The sequence below is a fragment of the Heliangelus exortis genome, chromosome Z, assembly GCF_036169615.1.
Source record: "Heliangelus exortis chromosome Z, bHelExo1.hap1, whole genome shotgun sequence".
NCBI classification, from domain to species: domain Eukaryota; kingdom Metazoa; phylum Chordata; class Aves; order Apodiformes; family Trochilidae; genus Heliangelus; species Heliangelus exortis.
Window position 1 is genome coordinate 42254155 of NC_092454.1, and position 23536 is coordinate 42277690.

Here is a 23536-nt window from a genome sequence, read left to right on the forward strand (position 1 = left end):
CTTCAACACGCATGAATTTACAGTATGTTCTTTCACCATTCTGAGCTCTTAACACTGTCAGGCTCTTACAGAGTGCTGTAAAGCCCTTTTTCCTATGTCAGTTGTATAATATACTGTGAAGTACATCCCATTACACTTGCTGAGCTGGCCAGTACCATGGAACAGATGTGTGTTAATAATAATTTTCAAGCCCAACCTCCTTTCATATGCTCAGATCATAATTCTGTGGATCAATGAGCTGCAGTATGCCTGGACACTTTTATCTTCTTTGCCAAACTTTGTGGCGCAAACACGAGGCAATTATTGTGGGTAGGGATTGACTACGAGTGGCAGATCTTTGTCATTAGGGCCTCTCACTGCACCCTACCTGTAGCAGAACGGCTATTCTGCTTGCCTCACGTGGGGAAGTTTCTAGCTTTGGGTTAGGTTTGCTGGGGAAGTAGGGATCTGTTACGGGGATCTCCAAATTCTAATTAATTCACACCACCTGGATCCTGATGCATTGATTCATTGATGTGCACAGGTAATCTAGTCCACTGCCTGCTGAAAGCATTTCCATGCCAGCAGCACAATTTGCTACTTTCCTTTTCACTCCTTACTCTATGACTATAGAGAAAAGTTCCATTGCTGTTGGCAGTTTTGAGGGAATCTGCTTGAATTCCTCAGTCAGGAATAAGTAGTCAGGCTTCAAACAAATAAAGCTGTATCTATTTGGTGTGGTTATGCTTAGTTTGCAAGTTGTGTCGGAAAATCTGTCTGTACAAATGCTTTTTGTCAGTATTGTGGTGTGGGGATTTGCTTCCTCCTTCAGCACTTGCTAACTGCTTTGGCTAGCCAGTGGAAAATACAGAGACATCATCAGGTGAGGTGAGAGAGGAGTTTCCCTCAGGCTCCCATGCTTACAGTGCTGAGTGCACACAGTGTGGAAGACACTTGGTTTCTGCAGAAGCCCTGAACTGTGATCAGTAAAAGGCAGCTATGGTCCTGCTGTGCACTGCCCTGGAGTTACTGCAGAGCATCTAACCTTCCTGCTTAAAACAAGGAGACTGTGACTGAAATAAAGTTTAGTTCAAATTATCAATTAATGATGAAATAAAGCTTAACTTGGTGTAAGGTACAGATGAGAATTCATTTAACAGCAGAGTGTAATCATTGAGGTGTAATAGTGCAGACTGGAAGTTAATTTGACAGAATCTTAATTGCTTGAAGGCATAGATGTACACACTTAATGCATTCATGTTAATTGCTCCACAGATAATCTTGAGATCATTGATTTCAGTGATTGCTGGAGCTGCCCAGAGATGTGTGCAAGAGAGGTGGGTCAGCCCTTTTGAGGAATGTGAAGCAGAGCTTCCTGCTTGTACAGGAAAATAGATAATAAACATTTTCCTAGTTCATGCTCTTTGCCTGTGTTTGCAGTTTCACAGTTACTTCCAGAGCTCCTGGATAAAAGCTCTGTATACATAGTAGAGACAATCAGTATTGTCTGTGATCTCAGCTTGGGCTGGTACATACTGGGTTGGTTGGCCAGGCCCAAAGAGTTGTAGTGAACGGAGTTAAATCCAGTTGGTGACCTATCACAAGTGGTGTTCCCCAGGGCTCAGTACTATAGATAGTTCTCTTTAATGTCTTTACCCAAAAGGGTCCAGTACCCTCTCAGTAAGTTTACAGATGACACCAATTTGGATGGGAATGCTTATGTGCCTGAAGGTAGAAAGGCTGTACAGTGGGACTGGGACAGACTGGATTGATGGGCTGAGGACAGCTGTAGGAGGTTCAACCAGGCTCAGTGTCAGGTCCTGCCCCTGGGTCACAACAGCCCCACATAATGCTACAGGTTTGGGAAAGAGGATCTGGAAAGCTGCCCAGAGGAGAAGGACCTGAGGGTGGTGGTTGACAGCTGGCTTAGTTACGAGCCAGCAGTGTGCCCAGGTGGCCAAGAAGGCTACCAGCATCTTGACTTGTAACAGGAATAGTGTGGCCAGCAGGAGAAGGGAAGTGATTGTGCCCCTGTACTCAGCACTGGTGAAGCTGTGTCTCAAATACAGTGTTTAGTTCTAGGCTTCTTACTACAAGAAGGATGTTGAGGTTCTGGAGCTGCTCAGAGAAGGACAGCAAAGTTTGTGAAGAGCAGGTTTATGACAAGCAGCTGAGAGAACTGGGGATGTTTAGCCTGGAGTATAGGAGGCTGAGGGGACACCTCCTCGCACTCTATGGCTACCTGACAGGAGGTTGCAGCAAGATGGGGTTTGATCTCTTCTTCCAAGTAACAAGTGATAGAACAATAGGAAACAGCCTAAAGTTGTGGCAGAGGAGGTTTAGATTGTGTATTATGAAAAATTTCTTCACTGGGAGGGTTGTCAGGCAGTACCTAAAACAGGAAAGCTAAGCACCACATTAAGAAGTGCAGGTGAAATATTCTGCTGTAAGTGCTGGAACTTTCCAAAATTAGGTGTGCATTTGTGTGATCTGTGCCTGTAACTGCATGACTTTCATTGGTTATAGCAGTAGATTATGTAAAAGTTCTTCAAGAAAAAATGAATGTAGTCTGTGGTTAACCTTTATCATGTGTTTTCAGCAGATACTAAGATGCTTGAAAAAATATACTTTCTGGTAAAATGAAAACTTTATAACTTTTTAACTCAAATTTGGCTCTTGCACAGACAGTGTTCCTAAGGCTGTACTGCTTGATAAGATGATTAATAGACCAAATTATCTAATTTGCAGTAATTTCTCTGAGTATGTCTAGTATCTCTTTTGTTGTGGTATTACTGTTAGGGTATCATTAGCACAAGGCTTTTCATATCTCATCTGGAGGTCCAGGAAGCCACAGAGCAAGGGAGGTGACTTCCAACAATGGGAGGAGAACAGGTGGTTGGCAAAAAGTGTCCTTAGAGGAACTTTTGACATAAATAGTTTCTGTGAAGAGGAGAGCATCTGAGGTGGCCTCTGCATACAAGATTAGTGCTTTCTCTAGAAATTAGCATATGTGAAACTCTCTTCTAGCAGAAGTGGCACATGGCTGTTTTCATCCTCCTTCTCCAGTTGTTTTTGCCAGTCTCTTTTTGCCTTTACTTTCATCACCATCATCCTGAATTTTAACAGTTCTCCCAGCATGTTCCTTAGATTGCTCTTGAGGAATTTTTATTTGGGTTCTTTGGAAACAGAGTTATATAAGTTCTTTTCAATGCAGAATTCTCTAAAATAGAATTTTAAGGTCCTAATTTAGGAAGTTCAGGGTCCTAAGAAGATACTCTTCTTAAAATCTCAGCATACCAATTATTCTTTCACTTATAATTTTCATGTTTCTAGAGAACTGAGTGTAAGAAATTGGTTTCACCCATGAAGAAGGAAATGTCTGGTGTTATTTCTGAATCCATAGTGTATTTATACTGAATGCCATCTTACCTTCCACACTTGGTCCTTGCTTTTCCTGTCCTCTGTTCCGTGTCATGCTTGTATTGGAAATTCAAATTTTATATTTTTTAACTGGAAATGAGCCTGTATTATTAAATTCCCAGACAGCGTGATGTTTTTTCATGACAGTGCTTCTGAAGTAAAACCACGCTTAGCACAAAGCAGTAAGGGAAAAAAATCCCACAATATAAAAAACCCAAGAAATATTTTTTCACTCTAGAAAAACTAAATGCTCTACTGAGAATAACACTTTTTTTTTCTTTCTTTCTGTTTTTAAAGTAATTATTGCCATCCATATTTTGGACTACTAGTAGCTGCAAGCAATTAGTCCTCAGTCACTATAGGATAACAAGATCACTCTAGTATAGACACTTTCAAACTTCGTAAAGGCACAGAGGATTTTTTTTTATTTGGTGACTTATCATAAGTAGTAAAAATTTATAGATAAATCATAAATTTTCTTGAGGTAGAGAGTTCCATCTCAGCTCCATTTCAGTTCCATTTTATATTTACCAGAAAAAACTAATCCAAAACATCCACTTTCTTGCACAATTACTGTCTACACCTGTTAATGGCATAGTATTGTGTTGCAATGGCAAATGCAAAGTTTATCTGGAGAAGAATATTTTGGGTAGAAATGGAAGAAAATATTGAGGAGGGCAAGGATGTCTTACTCAATTTCATTTCCAATTACTTCTTTTTTCTGTAGTTTTTCTCATAGCAAATAATAAAATTTAATTGGAAGCTAAATCAGATTGAATCCAGAAACTTGCTTGCTGGCTCAAGATGTATTTTCTTGACGTGTTTTTTTTCAGAAATTCTCTCTCGTTTGGTATTTTTATATGTAACGTGCTTGTTTTCCTAAAAATTTGCTTAACTAGCCTATTTATGCATTTATTCATAGGAAAAGGCATAAATTCACCTAAGAAAAAAAAAAAGAAAGCTTTTTTTATCAAGTAGAGATTGTGTCTGATTTTATGATTGTAAAAGAGCTGCAATTCAGACTCTTCTAGAAAGGTAGAACTATCAGGGTGCTTGTGTGTATATTAGTACAAGACTGGCCCTGGCACTGATATTTCTCTCATGTTCCATTTTTATGTTAAGCCATTACTTCCGTATGTCTTTCACCTCACCACAACAGTGAAGTGATGCTAAAGAATAGTTTTCCTATTTACACAGTAAGATTCTGATTCTGGCTATGTTTCCACTGCAAGACATTACTGTGGAACAAGTAATAAATAGCATAGAATTCTTTACTAAACAATGACTTGTCTGATTATTTTGATATTTGTTCCTATCTAGTGTGGTTTTAAATTGTGCCAAAGACTACTAAGAAATACTGAGTTTGCTGACCTTTTTAAGGCTGGTACCTTTTGCATATGTGAGGCTTTCTTCCTCTCAAGATCTTGTGTTGTTTTTATCTTGTTGGCCACCACCTGTCTGAAACAATCAGCCACTTCTTTCTCTTCCTCTGTACAAAAGGAAAATCCTGTCTTCCCGTGGATGGTGGAAGGTAACAGGATAATCAGTTCAGCAGTGATCCTCTGATGTCTTTGTGGGAGCCCTGTAAAAGCGGATTATCTGTGACCCAGATAAAATAATTAGAAATTACTTGGACACTTACAAATAACTGATCTACTAATCTCATTTCCAAAGTTAAAAAAGGCCTGTCTCTCAACATAACACTACCAGATGTTTCAGTTAAACAACATCCTTTGTAGAGACTAATCTGAACCCTAATTTTAAAGGATTACCTTTGATTGTTTTTTATTTCAAACACTAAACAGTCTGTGTTTTCGTTTTCCTGCATGTTCAAAAAATATATGTGGAGTAAAATAATTTTTTTTCATTTTTTCCAGTAAAGTCCATCAAATGTGATTTTTTGTGATTTTTTGGTTTCTGAGTGTTGCAGAGAAAAACTTTTCATTAAAATTATTTGTACTTATCTTGTTTCTCTGGGGCAGAAGTATGTAATGGATGGTCTTTTATAAATTTAATAGATACCATGTGGTCTTTGTTCAAGGTAGTGGCTGTATTATCATAAACTAAGTGGACAGTGACTTTATTAATTTAATTAATGCTACCAGGATTTCCTGTTAATTAACTGTTAGAATGGTGTACAGTGATATGCCAATAACCTAGTGCATCAGTACTGTATGAATGCAGTGGAGAGAAGTTTCTCTTTATTTGCTTTGGGGAGGATGGAAAGGAAGACAGTTTAGCAGCTGTTGTTTAGCAGCCTGTCTGGTGCACAGTTTGATGCCTACTACATAATTTTTCCCCTTAGAAGCATTTTAAAATGTAGTTACTTGTTAAGTGCTATGTTTATAATTGTTGCAATGTTCCTCCATTTCACTTTGAAGTAGCAATCATACTTCACTAGCTATTTTTTGTTGTTCCTGTAAGCAGATCCATCTCCCTGTGAACTTACTGATTCATATATATTAAGTATTTTACTTAGTGTGACTGATACAGCGGGCATGTTGTAAGGAACATTTATTATTTTGCTCAGGGCTCCTCAAAAGGACAAAAAATTCCTTAAAGGGAATTCAAAAAAGGTGGAAATTGTATAAAATAATTTTCTGAAGTATTTATCCCAAAAGTGTATTGTCAAGCACTTAATTTTATTCAGGAGTGTAATTTCATTTACTGCTATAACACACAAATTATATCAAAGAACAAAATGCCACTGAAAAATATAAAATTACTTTTCAGTATTAATTAGTATTATTAATATAATCAGTAAGCCAGACAGAATTTTACAAGGGTTGAAATGCAAATTAATGAAAATCTAACTGCATCTATTCTGCTAATAAAACCAAAAGCTTTCAAATTCTTTGTACATTTCATAGTGTTGATCTTTTTTTTTTAATATACAGAGTACACAAGTGATGTGGTTATGCTAAAATGTTTTTGGTCATTAAAAATAAGTATCTTATAATTCAAAATATTTGTAATCATATGTTTAAACAGATAATCTATTAAATACTCATTTGATTAGTGAAACAATAAGGGATTTTTCTGTTTTTTCAAACATGGCAGAAATGTAATGACCTATTAATCCTCATAATTAAGTTTAGCACAGAAGAAATTAGGAAGGAGAAATTAGGATTCCCAGGCAAATGTATTCTTTACCTGTCTATAATAAAGTGTAGCATGCAAAGTAATCGCTGAAATGGAGTAAAATGCATATAAGCTATAAACCCAAATAGTTATTTGTAATTACAGAGATATAACAGTAAAGAAATTAATGTTAATTAAATCTTACTCTTTATTCTTATGTCTTCCCCTTTTCCTGTCTCTACCTTTAATCCACCTATAGGTAAATCTCCTATTCGAAGGTTGCATAAAGTCCTATAAATTAAATTGTTAGGAATTAGTGATGTCTTGGTCTTTGAATGGGATTTTGTGAATTGTATAAAGTCTTTGGTGTCTTTACTTTATATTTCTCAAATGGATTAACGATTTGTTGAACATATTTGATTAATGTAACCTGACACTCTTAAACACCTTTTTACCATCAAAATAAAATTTTAATTTATTTTAAAATTCTCTTTCACAACCTAGTTAAAACTCAAAAATCAATTCATATGGTAGACACTCTTAAGTGGAAAAAGATCTCAACTGTTTTATTTAGATCTCTACATGGTTATAGATAAAGTGGGAATACTTCTATTGAAACTCGTTATTGACAATATTATTAAGGAAAAATCTAAATTGATTCAACTTGTTTTATACTGTGCACTGTATCAAAATATGCCAAAAGTATCCCCTGTTCATCACTCAAGGAAAAATTCCTTTTGTAAGTCCAGGTTTTTTTTCTAAGTAGTACATTTAAGCAGTCAAAAATAAGTAACTATAATAATGATGTTTGTGTGTTCTGGGGGCTGAGTACATTTTGTTTAAGTGTTGCTTCTCAAATTTAGACATCAAACTGTTAAAAAGGGTTATGTGTGAGAAAGCAGCTAGCTTTCCTGAGCAATTTTCATAATATTTTTGTCTTACGAATGTAAATACCAAGAAAAATAGTATTTTCTCAAGTATCTTGGTGACGTGCAGATATTTGCACTGAACACATTTTTGAAATAGACTGAAAAAATATACCTGTTTGTGTCATCTTTGCAGATGTGTCACTGATCTGCTATAAGAGGTTTCGGTTTCATTGAGTCATTTTCTAATACCTGACAAATAAATTGGAAATCTATTTAACTAAATTTATCCAAACATAGAGGAGTGTAGGAGTATTCCCCTTTATATAGTATTGTGTAGCTTCATTTTTCATTTTGCAGACCATTCTCTGATTTAGGAATTTAAAGTTAAACCTGACCTAGTAATTTTCAGGCAATTTCAATTTTCAACCTAATTGTAATAGATAAAATTAATCATATTACCTATGTGAAAAGTCTACATTATGAAAAAATGCTAGAAGTAGCCAAATGTAAACTCAAAATATAATTAATGCAAAAACTGAAAAATTCTGAAATACGAAGTATCATTTCTGTGAGATGTTCAATTGCTTACCTTTCTTTAACATATAGACAATGAAAGGGTGTTAGGTAGAAGGAATGAAAAAAAAATTGTTTAGATAATACGTTGTTTTACACTTTTTGGATAAAATCTATGGCTGCCAATCCAGGAAGGCTTACAAGTTTTGTTTTTGCTCTTTCTGCTTTACGATACTTTCCTACTGTTTCTTACGTATTGAGTATTTGCAAATACTACACCAAGAAAGCATGGCATAATACTTTCTCTATTACAAGTATTAAATAGAGCTGTACTGATTATATGTTACTCTATGCAAGCACAGCAGAAATACTGAAGCAAAGAGTATGTCCATGGGCTTTGGAGTTAGTCCTGTGAGTTACAAATTAGTTTTCCCTTTGGAAAACGTGAGTAGGTGAGGAATCAGAAGAGATCACTTCTTCCATGGTACATTAGCTGGTGATGAATCCTGTCATGCAGCAGGGGTTGTGTAGTGTGTGGGATTTTTAAAAAAAAGTTGGTTTTTAGGCAGCTGGTTATGCTAATTAAAAATACATATGTGAAAGATAATATTCCTCTTAGTAGCTAACACAGGTGCATTCATTGGCAAATGAATCTTAAGTCAATCTGTAGAATTCAGTCTGTGCTCTGACATATGTCTCTCCATTCCTCTCATAAGTCTTAGCTGTGGCAGTAGCTTACTTCAGTTAGAGTAGACAAGCTGCTCTTCCAGACTTGTATTAAGTTCTCAAAGCAAAAAAACATTCCTAATCATCAGAATCTGAACTCTTTTTCCCCCCCTTTTTAAAGGGATACATTGTTAATGATTGCTGTGTTTATTTCCTCTAATTTCTTTCCCTTGTTACTAAGGGATGATTTTTTTTTTTTTTTTTTTTTTTTTTTTGCCTAGTTACTTTAAGATGCTTATCAGTGGGTATGTATCTCTGAATGATGAGGTGTAGGAGCTGTAGTATCCAGTCTGGACTTTGGAGGTCCAGGTGATCCATCATGTGAAATTATTCAGCTGTATGTTCAAAAATTTCATTTTGTATCTAATGGTAATTTAATGAGATTTTTGGAGTTGCAGAGTACTAGGACTCAATAGATGTTTGCTCATACCAAGTTTTTTTTCTGTTCTTGAATAAACACTGGTTCTTCAAAAGAATCAGCATTGGCTGTGAATCTGGAAAAGAAAATGTATCTTAGCAGAGTTCTATTTGTATTAATAGTAATCCAAGCTGATAATAGATGCAGACAGTCAAAGCCTCTTAGGCTGAACACAGTAATACTGATGTAGAAAAGCCTTGGTATACATTGAATGCATAGTTAAGAGAGATTATATACTAGCTGAAAACCATTTTTGAGATTTGTTAATGAAAGAACACCTTGTTATTCAGAAATAGCGGTTATTTTGATCCTTCTATTTCCAAAAGAACTAAAATTCATCTGTCTGAAAGGAAGTCCTTAAATAGCAGGCCAAAACTCAACTGTGTTGCTCTTCCTTGCCTTCCCATCCTGTCTTTAGAGGGGTTACAAAATTTCCTGGAGTGCTGTGAAGTTTCACTTTCATGTGAAAAGGTAAATTGTTTCACTTTCAAATGGAAGTACAGTTTGAATGAAGTAAGCTGTTTGGCAGTAGTGTTGGGGGAGGGATGCTGCGAAGAGAATTTTGATTCTTAAATTCTGTCACCAGCACTTGTTAAGCAGTTAACTTCAGGGAGATATTTCCTCCCATGCTCTCCAGACCTAGTTCACAACTTCTAAAATGTGGCTATATTTTTTTAATTCTGAAAAAATATCCTGAAAGTAAAGGATTCACTGTCCCTATTCCTTCAATGTAAAGCAAAAATATTCTGAAGATGTGGGTATTTTGAGGGAGAGGGGGGAATTTCCTTTGACTTCCTATCCTATTAAATTCCTTGGTATGTTTTAAAGGTGGAAGCTTGACAGTCTTTTCTTACAGTCATTTTCTTCACTTCCTGTTTTATTTCTTTCACATAGTTTGTTAATTTAATGGGTTACATTTTTCAGGGGAGCGAACCCTGATGAGCATCTTTCAGGTCTTGGTAACATGCCATAAAAAGAGTTTAAAAGAAATACAAACCCTAGTTTCCAAACTGGTAATTCCTCCACAGATCTCAAACACAGTATTAGAGAGAGCGGGACATATGTGTTAATGAATAAACAATGTAGAGAAGCATCTCAAAAAGCCATCTATATTGTGTTATCTTGTTACATTACTTCAGCACTCAAAACTGGTTTAAGGCTTTTTGTGAAATGATAGATCTTTGCTAGGTAGAAATCAATTATAGTCTAGACTAATGCTACTAATGTTCAAAAAATTATTAACTTTAATCATTGCTTTCAAATATACTGATACTCTGTACCATCAGGCAGACAACTTTGATCAGAGGATCAGAGGATAATTCACAGAACTGAGATATTTTTGCAGTAACGGAATACAGTGTCTTATGAAATCGCTCTTAAAACCTTGCTGAATTGTCATGGAAACAATATCTGCATTTAATTGCTCATTTTTATTCAGAAAGCTGTGTCTGATTTTCTGTAGGCAGAAAAGGTGATGTGTGTTCTAGCAAGAGCTAGACAAAAAGTCAGCCCAAGCAAGTGGAAACTGTGGTGACTGTGCAGTCGAGTCCTGTCCTAATCAAGACATGGTTTGTTTCTTATAAAGCTTTCCTTCCACCTGTGGCAGGTGAGGGGGTAACATGCTTGACAGGCCTGAAAGGTGGAGAGGAGGAGTAATTAATCTGTGGGACCTGAAACAACAGGCAATATTTGCAGTCTGCTGCCTCCAGTCCTGTCCTCACTACTGACTGGTTGTTAAATCCACTTCATGATGAGACCAGAATGGTTTCTGTAGTCTGCTGTGGGCACTCCTTTGCTGCACAAACAGGGAAGAACTTGTGCATCCTGGTGGGTTGGTAAGAGAAGAGGGGACTTCTCTCCTTTCTCATAGTGCCTCTGGAATTCGGCTGGGCAGGTCATGTGCAGAATTAAGGTTTTCGCCACTTATGATGTAGTAAGGGATCCTGTTCCTAAACTTGTCAGAGCTGGGAAGGGGTTTGTAGAAGGACCGAATTTTGAAAGGGAGTTGAGGCCAGCCATGTTTAGTGAAGCAGGGAAGCAGCTTCCTGTGCATTAATTCCTGGTCACATTTCATCCTGCTCCTTCACAGCTTTATGAAAGATGGTGGCAGAATCCCAGCAGTGCCTGCACTGTATTGGATGCACTGATGGCAGAACAGTGAGTGAACACAGTATGGTTTTATTGCTAGGTAGTGTTTCCAGACAACAATGAAGTTGCAGCCTAATTAAACCACAGCCTTTGTGTCTCTGTATGGCTGGGACAATAAAGGCTAGCTCTCAGTTTCATTCAGACACTAGTGTAAGCTGACAGGTGCATTATATGCGTGCCTAAATCAGTGAACAGTAAAGGGAAATACCAAGCTGCCATGGAAAGGAGATAGGACCATGAGAAATTTTTCCATTGTCTGTGGGCCTCATGAGTGATTTTTTGACATAATGAACTATGTGTGTGCATTGAAAACAACGATTCTCCCAGAGTTAAAATTGAAGTGATACTCACTTGGAAAGTAAGCCTTTTTATTAAATATATAGGGCAAAAGTGAGACAAAAGTACTAGTGTTGGTAGTTTTGAAAGCTTTATTTGGTGATCTATTAATTATAAAACTTCATGACTCCTTAAATTAATTGTGTTCAAAAAACTATAAGTATCTGTTAGCTGGAGAGGTGCATTCACTCTACACAGAATTTGTTTTTTGATGGATTTCAGAAGAATAATTTTTATGTTTCGTATTTACTTGTGAAGACTATGGAATATTCCTAGCGGTGCTGTTTGCACTACAATACTCATGTAGTTAACTATTTTAAAACTTCTTAATAACCCCTTCTTTTCGAAATACTACATCTGTAAATTTTTCTTGTAGTTATCTCTGTGGACTATTCCAACTTCAAAATTACTGTGAAAAGTATTGCAAGAGTGTACCTCACACACATTACTTTTGAGTGTCCCATGAACTGATAGTAATACCTGAATTAGTTTTAGCTGTATCAGTGCTGGAAGTTTTTGTTGACCTTCTGTGATACGTGTTATCATAGTAAAACTACACAGTATAGTTTCATATAATGTTTGTGAAAGTCATTTAACAGACTGAGGAAATCTGTGCAGATCATGTCTCAGCTGTTTAAAATGAGTATTGAGTAACATGCAAGCAATGAACACTAAGAATTGTTCCCCGACCATATTTAGTTGCTTTCATAATGACATTTTAGCAGTTAGGAATGTAAATGAGTAGTTTTTGATTGTGTTTTCTTTTCTTCAACAGGACACTACAAGTATAGAAAAAATGTCAAACTGTTGTGAGGACGTGTAAGTGCTGTAAAATTTCAAAATTTATTTACTGAAAAGTTAAAGGAGTAGCTGTTTTGGTTTGTTGTTTTTTTTTTTTTTTTTAATGTGAGAAAGAAAAGGAACTCAAGGCACTTTGTGAAGATAATTTTGCACGGTGCTGTGCGCTGTACTTTCTGTCTGTAGCAGCAGTTCACTAATCTCTTACTATTGATTGTACACAAAGTAGCCTCACATTACTCCTGTTCCTTCCCTGCCTGAAGCCAGTGGAACTGTATTTTCTTTCAAAAGTGCAGATCAAAAGACGCTTTCTGCTGTGTCTTGACATACATTTCATTGATTCTGAGGGTCTCCTCTGCGTCAAACGTTGCCTTTGGTTGATTGACGACAGATAGTTTCTGTTCTCCAAAGTTAAGTCTCAGCTGTGTGCTGTAATGAAAGAAAAGCAGTATTTGTGACGCTGGGACACAATTCATCAGAGTCCAGTAATGGATCCCCAGCCAACTTGCATTGTTCTAGCTGACTGAAGTGCTCTGTGGGCGTGCTGTCTTTCACTAATAATGCTGTCTTCTGTAGATCGAGGCCCCGAAAGCCGTGGCAGCAGACCTTCTCGGAAGTTTTTGGCACTCACTGGAAGATCCTGTGGTTTATTCCTTTCAGGCAGAGGCAACCACTACGAGTTCCCTACCACTTTGCCAATCATGTCTGAACAGATGGATGCTGGGCACAGATGGGTTCTCCATGCTGGAAGTGCGTTACAGGTTTTGTGATAATAGGACTGTGACAGTCTTCAAGTCAATTAAAATCCACCCACCAATTGTAGGCATCACAATGTGCCCCAGGGTTTATTTGCATAGCAGTCTTGATTTTGTTCTGAGATTAATACTAGTTGAATGTTTTACTTTACACATATTTACTTTCAAATCAGCTTTCCAAAGGGATTTCTTTCATCTTTGGGGTTAATACTAAGACGAAGTGACTGAAACGCCGTCTTTCTCTATTTGTTTGGTACTGACTCTTCTGATTTTTGGTTGAGTTTTTTATTTTGTTTGTTTGTTCTGTTTTTGTAGGAAACACTGAAGTTTACATTGATTCTTATCTTTCCCACTAAGTGTCTTATTCTGCCTTGAATTTTTTTTAGTGTTTTTTATCAGTAGGTCTGTCTGCCTAGGTAATATTCATGTCTTTCTTCTGCTACATGTGTTTAAAATTTCCTGATACTGTAATTTATTAATGATACACCGTAGTAACCCTACAGCACCACACTATAAAGGGTAAGATTTTAAACTGAGGCAGATTTCTTCCCAAACCTTTCTGAGAGGGTTTTTTTATAAGTAAACATAAATGTATGTGTTTATATAGGGACATATTACATCTTACAGTTACTTGTCTGCATAAATATGATTTTACTAAAACATATTCATGTCTTTATGTCAACAAAAGGGAGGAAATGTTCCAAGGTAAAACATCCAGATAGAAAACATGTTTATATTCCAAGGATTTCTTTGCAATAGTTCAACAAAGACATACGATGCAAATGCTAGAATGGTTACCTTTTAAAATGCAGATTGAATTGGTTATCATAATATACAATAAAGAAGAGTATATTATCAATGAAGTTATAAATTTTGTATTTACTTTTGTTTAGTCACGATTAGCTGAAATTGGTCTAAGTGTTTGTATATTGGAAATATATGTGAAAATCTTTTAAAATATTTATACATAAACACTGATATTTGCTACAAACATGCATAATAAAGTACGTTAATTGATTTAATGGGGTTCTATGTTGATGTTTGATACTTTATTGTGGGCCCTTTAACTATAGAGGTAGTTAAGCAAAGAAATCGTCCTTAAGGTTACATCTGGTGAAATGCAGTAGTTTTGTTATTAAAAAAGCTTTGTTATATCTAGAAAAATTATGTAACTTATTATGCCTCTCTGTATATGTACAAATATCAGCATGAGATGATTTTTGAAAAATCTGTGAATTTTTATGAGAAATTCACAACTTCATTTTTTTCAGTTATGCTGCTCCCTGCTTGCTGTCTAGCCCAACAGGACTAGGATGCATCTTAAATTACAGCCACACAACAGGATAATAAAAGGCACAAAATCATGCTGTAATGTACAAAGCCTGTGGTTGGGGACAGTAATTGTTTGTAAACAGTTCATTTAAAAAGAAGAGCCAAATTTGTCATGAGTGGTATTCGTAATGGATTTTTAGAGGAGCTCTTTTAAAATCTTAACACCAGCACTTCCCATGTCAGGTGTCTTTTTATTGAACTGACAGATTTTGATGGTCCATTGAAAGTTCCAAATGATGCATCTTAAAAATGGCTTGAATTTTAAACTTCTGTAAACTTACAGCTTTTGAACCAAGTTTACTTCCTCTCCCCTTTTAAAAATAAATGCAGTATTTTCTTCATTTCAATTTCAAACCTGATGTTCAGTCATTTTTTCATGTCATTTTTCAGCATGACTTTAGACTCTCTTTAAGATGGTTGTGACAGTAGTATTTAAACAAAAGGAAGCTTGTGGAAAATAAATGGAAAGCTTGGAGCAGTGCTTGAGATTAAAAAGTATGTGCATATACATTATAAAGAAATGGTTGCATTCTCTCTTTTTTTTTCTTTTTTTTTTTTTTTTCTTTTTTCTTTTGTTTTTTTTTCTTTTTGTTTGTTTGTTTGTTTTTAAGGAATTCCACTATTACAGTCTCTCTGAAACACATAGGGGAATAATAGCAGTTTTGTTTTATGTGCCAATATTTATATGGGTAGCTAGCAAGAGGGTGAGAGGCAAGGCTCTAAACTGAGGGACTGCAGGTAGATTTAGGTAAGCCACACCAGGTTTGCCTAGAGTGTCTTCAGAACCATTCAACTTAGCCTTTAGGCAAATCACTTCCAAATTAGCAATGAAAAATCTCAAAATTGTAAGGTGCTTACATATGTGACCTAAAGTAGAACCGCAAGACAGAATTTAAGTAAGTGATGCACGTGAATATCTCTCCTGGTTCTCAAATGAAAACTGTAATGTCACAGGTTCACAGGCTTTCAGTTTGTTGGATTTCTGTGATACTTATATTTTTCTCAGTCTCCCATTCATCCTTAACTCTAGGAATCACTATATAATATGGTTAAAGCATCCACTTTTTTTTTTTACTGCTCTTAAAAGTATGTGGGGGAAAGAAGGGAAAATTTGAAGCTTCATTTTTACCAGACATTAGGCTTTGCTTTTTGAATGGCATGTCTCTAAAGTTGTAAAAGTAATAAAAATGTACTTTTAAATTTTAACCAAGAAGCCAATAATGCTATAAGTTTATTAGGGTAATGTTTCTGAAACTGATTTTCAGGAAGAGTTGTTTTAGCATGAAAATTTCTGGTAGACTTCTGTGATATAATTTGAAATCCTTTAAACCTGTAAACTTTGAATTCCCGCATCTTTTCCACCATGTGTGCTTATTTTAGTAAAAACTGCATTCTTAAGCCTAACTAGTGCTTCCATTGTTACTGATTTCTATGAATTTCAAAAAATCTTATAGGCATTATTAATGAATGTCACCCTAACATAACATCAGAACTGTGCATACTTTATTGAGCATAGTGGATATTAGTGATGAACTTAACAACATTCCATTTCCTGAGGATACTCTTGAGAATATTCTCCAAAGAGAAGCCAAACCATTAACGAAAAACAACCTGAGTATTATTCAGCTAGTTATTTCAACTAGTTTATTTGCAATATGGGGCAGCTCGTGCTAGGACTGAACAAGGCTGCCTTCTCATAATATCAGAGAATTGAGATTTCTTTTGAAAAATGTTGCTGAGTGAAATAAAAGATGTTTCCAGTCTGTCCTCTCTTCTGTCAGCTTGAAGGACAGGTTCCCTCAGTTGCAGCATCTTGTAAAGTAGTTGAGGTACACAAGTATTTTCAGTCTTGAGGAGGTTTCATGAGTAAGAAACTGAGAACAAAATGGTAGGAAAGATTTTGATCTAGACAGCTTCCTCTTGGTTTTGAATTGAAAGGGAATGTGAAGGGAAGATTCATAAAAGCACAAAGAAATGGAGATGGAGCCAGGAGAATTATTTGGATTCATTACCAAAGTTCACCAAATGAGCTGTAATTGCAAGGAGTGGGAGTTATGCAGTTAAATACACAAGCTACCCTTATAAAGTGTCTTTCAGTGTTCAGCTTACACTTCTCCAGGTTTGTGTCGTAAATGATCCTTTTCAGAAATTATGAATTCATGCCTTGTTTTGTGCTGTAGCAGGCCAGTGTATGTGCTGTATGCCAGTGCAAGGAGTGTAGGTAGCAAAGACAGGATTTCTGCAGTACTGTGAAAGAGAAAGCTTTTCAAGTCAGTTCTTCATTCAGGTAAAACATATAACAATATGATGAGCGTTCTGGTAACCTGAAATTGTTAGTCAACATAAAACACTTTTTTGTAATGCAATATTTACAGTATTTGGCCAGCCTTCCTGCCAGGACTATGTCACTTACAGCAGAATGTTTCTATTGCGTATCTGACGTAGCTGATGTATTATTTATTAGATGTATTATTTAGTTTGGCTATCTCCTCCACCCTTTACATTACCACACACTCAATTTTGCTGCAGCTCACAAGAAAGGAAAAAAAAAAGCTTTTTTGAACAACCATATCCAGAGACAGGCTATTCTCAATATCCCGGCTGGATATATCTCTGCATTGTATGAGGAGTCTTGATCTTTCTGGAAAAAAAATGTTGCTTAGTCTACATATATCCCCATCAGTAATACTGTACTAGCACTTATAAACTATTCCTAAAATAGAGATTAAGTGTAGTTCCTGAAGAATAGGAGTTACATAAAACAGTGTGGATCTTGATTACCAACTGGTGCTTCTCATTCAATTCTGCACTTCTACAGTTGTACTATGTATGCAAGCATAATAAATTGGGTTTTTTAGTATTTTATAGGATAAATACACTATTATTCAGTCTTGTAATCAAATGAAAGTTAACTGTCAGAAGACAAAGGTTCTGTTTTGGTTTTTGCACATCGAGAAATCACTAGCTTTTGTTTAGCTGCACAATCAAGATGGAATCTAATAAAGTGATCTGACTGAGCATCACCAATAAGATACTCTTAAATAGGTTTGTATATATGTAGCACAAGCTCAGTGCATACATTTCTCAGGGCCTGTCCCTTTGCAGTCAGACCATTTCCATCTGAAAGAATTTTTTCATTTCTGCCCTTAATATAAAAGAATATTTTAAAAGCTGAAACTTTTTTGTAATCTTAAACATATATGGAATACATGCAAGGTTCTGGTGCTGCCACAGGTACAATTTGCAGCAGGAGTTCCTTGGTTTTTGTTTCAAAAATCGACTTTTTAAAATTGTTCCAGCTGTGAGACTTGAATTCTCCCAGACTTGGAGTTTTAAGGATAAATATAATCTCCTGTGGATGAGTCGTTATTGACAGTCATAACTTCTAAAACCTATGTTTTAAGCTGTTCTTCAGATATTCCTGAGAATTTATTTTTACTCATTACTTTATAAAAACCAGCTAATAAAGCACCAAGTGGGATGTCATGGCAAATCCCACTGTCATTCGCATTTAGGATAATTCAGGATTCACATTCACACCATGCTCAGGATAAAACAAGTGATTCCATTGATAGAGCAATTGAAATATAGTTGTGATCTTTTGCTTTACAGTCATTAGGAAATTACAGATGTAATACTAGAAATATTTGTTTATACAGATTATTAAAAATGTACTTATAAAGCACACAGGATTACAAAGGATTATTTCAGTACTATTTAAAGTTGTTTAAAACAGATGAAATATGACAGATTCCTGCTTGATACGCTGTTTATAGAGAAAGGTTACTTACCATTGTTACTACTAGACAGTGTCAGGCACCTTATTTTCATGTTGACTGTTTTATATATGTGGTTTTTAAGGGTTACAATTTTAAGTTGGGAGTGCAGAAAATACACTGGGGGTTGTCTTCTACATTAGCAAGGATAAATTTAATGATTTCTCATACCTTGGTTGATTCTAGTTCCAGATGAGTCAAAAATAACAGAACTTCAAAGTTGTCTCAGTGACACCAAGTGATGCTAGGGATTGCTCTTAGAAAGGAATGGTACTTCTAAACAGTGTCTGTACTTCTGTGACATACTGGGTGACTGGATGCTTCTGAAAGCACTGTTCCTCTGAATACTTTTGTGATACTTTCTCAATGGCTGTGGATTTGAACTTGAAGATTTATTGAAGTGTGAGCTGTGCTAGGCCTGGGGCTTCTGCTGAAGTTGCTCAGTGGCATCTTGTGTCTTGTCAGCCTACCACAGAGTGATTAAAGTCAGATGTTGCAACAAAGGCCATCTAAGTATCCTGTGTATAACTGTAAGAATAATTCACTTTTACATTAGAACTTATGGGTTTTGAGCTAGAAGGTAGAAAAACTTGAATTGTAATTTGTGTGCATTTCTGGCTGAAGAAGTATTTCTATGTGCATTCATAAAATTGATACATTGTAGGTCACAGCTTAGTTTATAGTTAAAAAATTATCACTGTCTCCTTAACAGCTTCAAACTAAGTGCCAGGTAGCAAAACAATACTGATTTTTGTAAACTCTCATTCTGAATTTTGTAGTTCACACATGAGAATGTGATCAAGTTTAATAATTTGGATTTTGTTGATCTTGACTGTTTTCAAACACTGCTGAATGAGGTTTTTACTGGACTTGTTGGAAATTACAAGGCCTCACACTTATTACTTATGAATGGGTAATATTTGAGGTGAATGGCTGAGTAATACCAAAACAGGGAAACCTACTTTCTTGAAATCAAATCTGCAAATAAAGAAGTGTGTCCAGCTGAGAAACAATGTATTGTCTGTTACTTATCTTTCTTTATTCATATAATGTTTCTAGTTTTAACTTTATTATTAAGCTACAGATTATTTTTTCATTCCTACTGGGATTTCTCATGTCCTGTATTTTTTTAAAAATCTTATTTTTAAATTAAAAATCAAAGTTTCTTTTTCTCCTCTGGATTTAATTTACATTGGTTTAAGTTGTGTAAATACTTTGCTAATATTTCCCAATTAAAAAAAAATTTTTCCTAATATTTTATATGTTACTCTAATTTCTCAATATTTTTTATTGTGACAAGGTTATGTTATAATCCCAAGTGATCATTTTTGAAAACTGAGCTGTGAAAAAACACTGAGTAGTTATTGCGGTTCCTATTATCTGAGCTCTGTTGCTTATTTTTAAGAGAGCAATTGAGTGTTGGTAGAAGCTTTGAAAACTTCCTTTATTAGGAGAATCTATCGTTATAACGCCACTAATTACAGTATTGGCTACATTTCTTTCCTGAATAATTAAATAATAATAATGTGTATGCAGCTCTGCAGGTGCTGTATAGTTAAAATATATTTTGCTCTTGCCCCCTGCTCTTTTTTTTTTTTTTTTTCAATGCCTCCTGATATTGTTATGTAAAGTAAAAACAAGCCTATAAAATGTGACATTTAGGGGGTGCAAGCATAGGCAACTCCAGCATCTTCTGGGATATATATGACAAGACAATGTTCACAGATCTGTTTAATGCCTACCAAATTGGGAGGCTCTGATGTAGGTATAAAATTAAACTTCTATAAACTGCCATTTTTCAATTGTAAAAATAGAGATTTTTTAAAAAATCTTTGGCTTGTATGTTTTTATATAATGTATTAGATAATTTATAATGATTCCTGGAACACTTTTTGAGGGACATCAATTGATCTGAATCATAAACTCTTTGATTTTGTGTATATGTGACTTTATGTCATATTTTGACGCAGAGTTTTCACACATTTTGGTCTCTTGATATACTGGATTTAGACATGTAAAAGGAAGTGCTGAAGTATTAAGAGGCCACAGAAAAATGTAGGAGTGAGGAACAATGCAGAAGCTGCCCAGTATGGTGTGAATACAATGTAGCTGCAGCTGTACAAGAAGTAAGGGGAAGATTGTAGACACTGGGGAAGATTCACAAGATTCACTGGGCAAGAATAGTGAGCTGAAAAAAAAAGCCAGTGTTTATGCCTGCCAGGGAAATATTAAAATAGCCAAATTGTGGCACTTCATGAATAGGGGACAACAAACTACATGATGACAGTTTGTGGCATAGGACTTGCATCTTTTGTTTCAACCCAAGAAGCAGATTCTGGTAATAACAGTAGAAAATTCACTTCCATACTGCTTGTTCCACAGCAACATGAAGCCAACCAGTATAATTCTATGTTCTGTGTGTATTCCAGAAAAAAACCTGTTCTTGCATGCTGCCAAAAATTTCAGTTTCTCTTGTCTGAAATTTCAATGGGACTCTTATCCCCACATAAGAATTCCAAATCTGGTTGATCTCTGCTTTTAAATTTGTTTAGTTTAGTATTTAAAAATCAGATAGAATTGAATTCCATGTGTCTTCTTTTTGTTGTGTGGAAACAGGGATCTCTTCCTACTTGCCCATAAAAATAATTTTAAACTGTATACTGCAGTATTTTTAATTTCTAAAGCTCCTGGAAGTATCTCGTTATTTGTTTGTCCTCTTATAAGCTGAGAAACAAAGTATTCAACAGTACTTTGTATCTATAAATACACTTTTAAGAGGCTGCCAGGTTATGTAGATGAACAAATGCATGAACACTGCTGTAGGCTGACCAATTAACCACATGAGCTGCAATTATGTTAGTGTGCAAGGGCAATTGGAGGGAAAATTGGACCCTGTGGACATGCAGCTGGGTAAACAGGATTGAGGAAGGATGGAGGATGTGTTAGTCTGAATAAAATACAGCTAAGTTAATTTGAAAAAAAAACAGACCAGAATTTGTATTAGTCACAGCACATTCTTTGTATGTCCTCTAGTTTCAGAATATTTTTCTCATTAGACTTCCCCTCTCAGAAACACTCTCTTTGCTGAAGGATTAGTTTGAAATCAGGCACATGCAGCATTAGGCTTTGTATGCAGTAAGCTGAAAGCTGTATTTCAATTGCTCAGAGCTAAACATGAAATGAACTGGACAGGTGCTGTTGAGGACTAATGACTTTTTCAAGCTTAAGTAATAATTTTCCCCAAATATAACAGGATCTTGCTGTTTATGCTTCACAACCTCAATTTATTCTGTCAAGCTAGGACCTGCCTGTAGCTGCAGCTGAAATCCCTGCTGCCAGTGTCTGTTGGCTGCCAGCTAGGCAATGGGCTCCATATATCCAGGTGGTGTGAGCATGGACAATGCAGTAATTTGAGCCCTACAAAGGTGAAATTTGAAAGGTTTTTTTTTTTAATGGAAACGACCCATTCAGTTAGACAGCAATTCTGGAACTCAGAAGTTCTCCATGCATTTTGTTCTCCGTGCGGTCCTGTAGGTGAAAGCTGCCATCAGCACACATCTCAGGCACTGCCCTGTGTGCTGCTGCATCCTGTGACACAGCAGGCAAGGCCACAATCCCACATTGGATTTCCAGAGCTCCCAGGACAACATGTCCCACCTGCCCCAGGCTAACTCTCCCTGAGGAGCTGCTCTTTTTCAGGATCCATCAACTACAGCAACAGCCACCACAACGCTATGGCTATAGTAAATGGTTGTGCATGTCTCTGAGCAGAGAACTGCAGTTAATGCAGTTCCCTGGAGCATTCAGTGCTCCTGCCAGTGCTGAGCAATTCCAGCAAATCTCAGGTGCTCACAATTGATGTTCACAGGTCCTGACTCCCATGGTGTCTTCACTGAAGGCGAAAACTCCAGTATTCAGTGCTGTAATATCCTGTTCTAGAGACCAGGTTGCAAGGTTTTACTGCATTTTGAAGAGTCAGTAACCTTGTTTGAAGGATAAAGCATGTGTTTTTTTAACCCAGTGTTGTTTTGAGGTAGAGGAAGTTACACCACTGCCAGCCACAGAGCACCAGGCGGGGCAGGGCTGTGGAGGAGTCTGTGAGTTGCAGTCTGACTCTTCCACCCTTCTTCCTTCCTTCTCTTTTGTATGAACAGAGATATAAAACAACCCTCTGCACCTCAGGGTAGCATCCTCTTGTAGCTGGGATAGGGCTTCATAAAGTCAAGATTAACTTTATCACTGCCACAGCTAATGATAGCTGAAGCAGCTGAGCCATGAGGCCTGGGGGAACGGGGTCCTGTGCTGATGATGGGCAAAGAGAGTGTCTCTGTATGCAGTGGAAGTAGCACAAGTGGGAATTGTTTTCCCTGTTGGAAGCTTGGGCTTGGTTATATCTCCAGGTGAGATACCTGGGCAGGAATTTCTTTTTTCTCTAGCAGACTCTATAAACTCCTCTCGGGGTAAGGAATTCTTAATTTTTGTCACTTGAAATCAAGGCTTCATGTAAAATGAAACTCAAGCACTCCATGTTTCTGTCATCTCCCATTTAGGCAGTGCATTATAAGCTTGGTGGATACCAAAAGGCAAGCAACAGCTCATAGCCGAAGGATTGTAAATGCTTTTCTGAAAGATTCATGTAAAATCTAAGCTATGAAATCGTAACATATTTTTGCTGATGTTTTACTGAGCACCTAGATAGAGAAGCTCTGCAGAGTCAATTCAACAACCTCTATAGCTTCTCAGTAAAAGATAAAGAAATAGGAATGTCAGCATCATCCACATTTTCAATGAGTATTAATCTAGCATTTCAGCAGCATAGTGTCTCTCAGTATCTGCTGCATAAACACAGACTAACTTGCATCTCTCCTAAGCAAACATGTCTGAACTGCACAAAGTTCAGTAAAGCTAAGTGTGAGGCCCAGGACCTGGGTCAGGGCATTCTGAAGCACAAATACAGGCTGGTCAGAGAGTGGATTGAGAACAGCCCTGAGCAAAAAGACCTTAGAGTGTTGGTTGATGAGAAGCTCAACATGAGTCAACAGTGTCCACTTGCAGCCCGGAAAGCCAACCATATCCTGGGCTGCATCAAGAGAAGCATGGCCAGTGAGTCAAGGCAAGTGATTCTGCCCCACTACTCTGCTCTTTGAGACCTCACCTGGAGCACTGTGCCCAGTTCCTGGACCCCCAATACAGGAAGGACATGGAGCCATTGGAATGAGTCCAGTGGAGGACCACAAAGATGGTCAGAGGTCTGGAGCACCTCTCCTATGAAGACAGGCTGAGAGAGTTGGGGTTCTTCAGCCTGGAGAAGACAAAGTTCTGGAAAGACCTTATAACAGCCTTCCATTTACATGAAGGGGGCCTATAGGAAAGCTGTAGAGGAAC

General features: G+C 36.6%; 1 protein-coding gene across 5 annotated transcripts in view; it reads left to right on the forward strand.

Annotated features, from left to right (window-relative positions):
- Positions 1 to 14065, forward strand: part of ZDHHC21 (zinc finger DHHC-type palmitoyltransferase 21) — a 38503-nt gene extending 24438 nt beyond the window's left edge. For all 5 annotated transcript variants that reach the window (XM_071730662.1, XM_071730660.1, XM_071730663.1 and 2 more), the window contains 2 exons: positions 12266 to 12309; positions 12865 to 14065. In XM_071730662.1, coding sequence (XP_071586763.1) covers positions 12266 to 12309; positions 12865 to 12997 — 177 coding nt within the window. In that variant the 3' untranslated portion in view covers positions 12998 to 14065. The remainder of the gene's footprint in view (positions 1 to 12265; positions 12310 to 12864) is intronic.
- The last annotated feature ends 9471 nt before the right edge of the window (positions 14066 to 23536 follow it).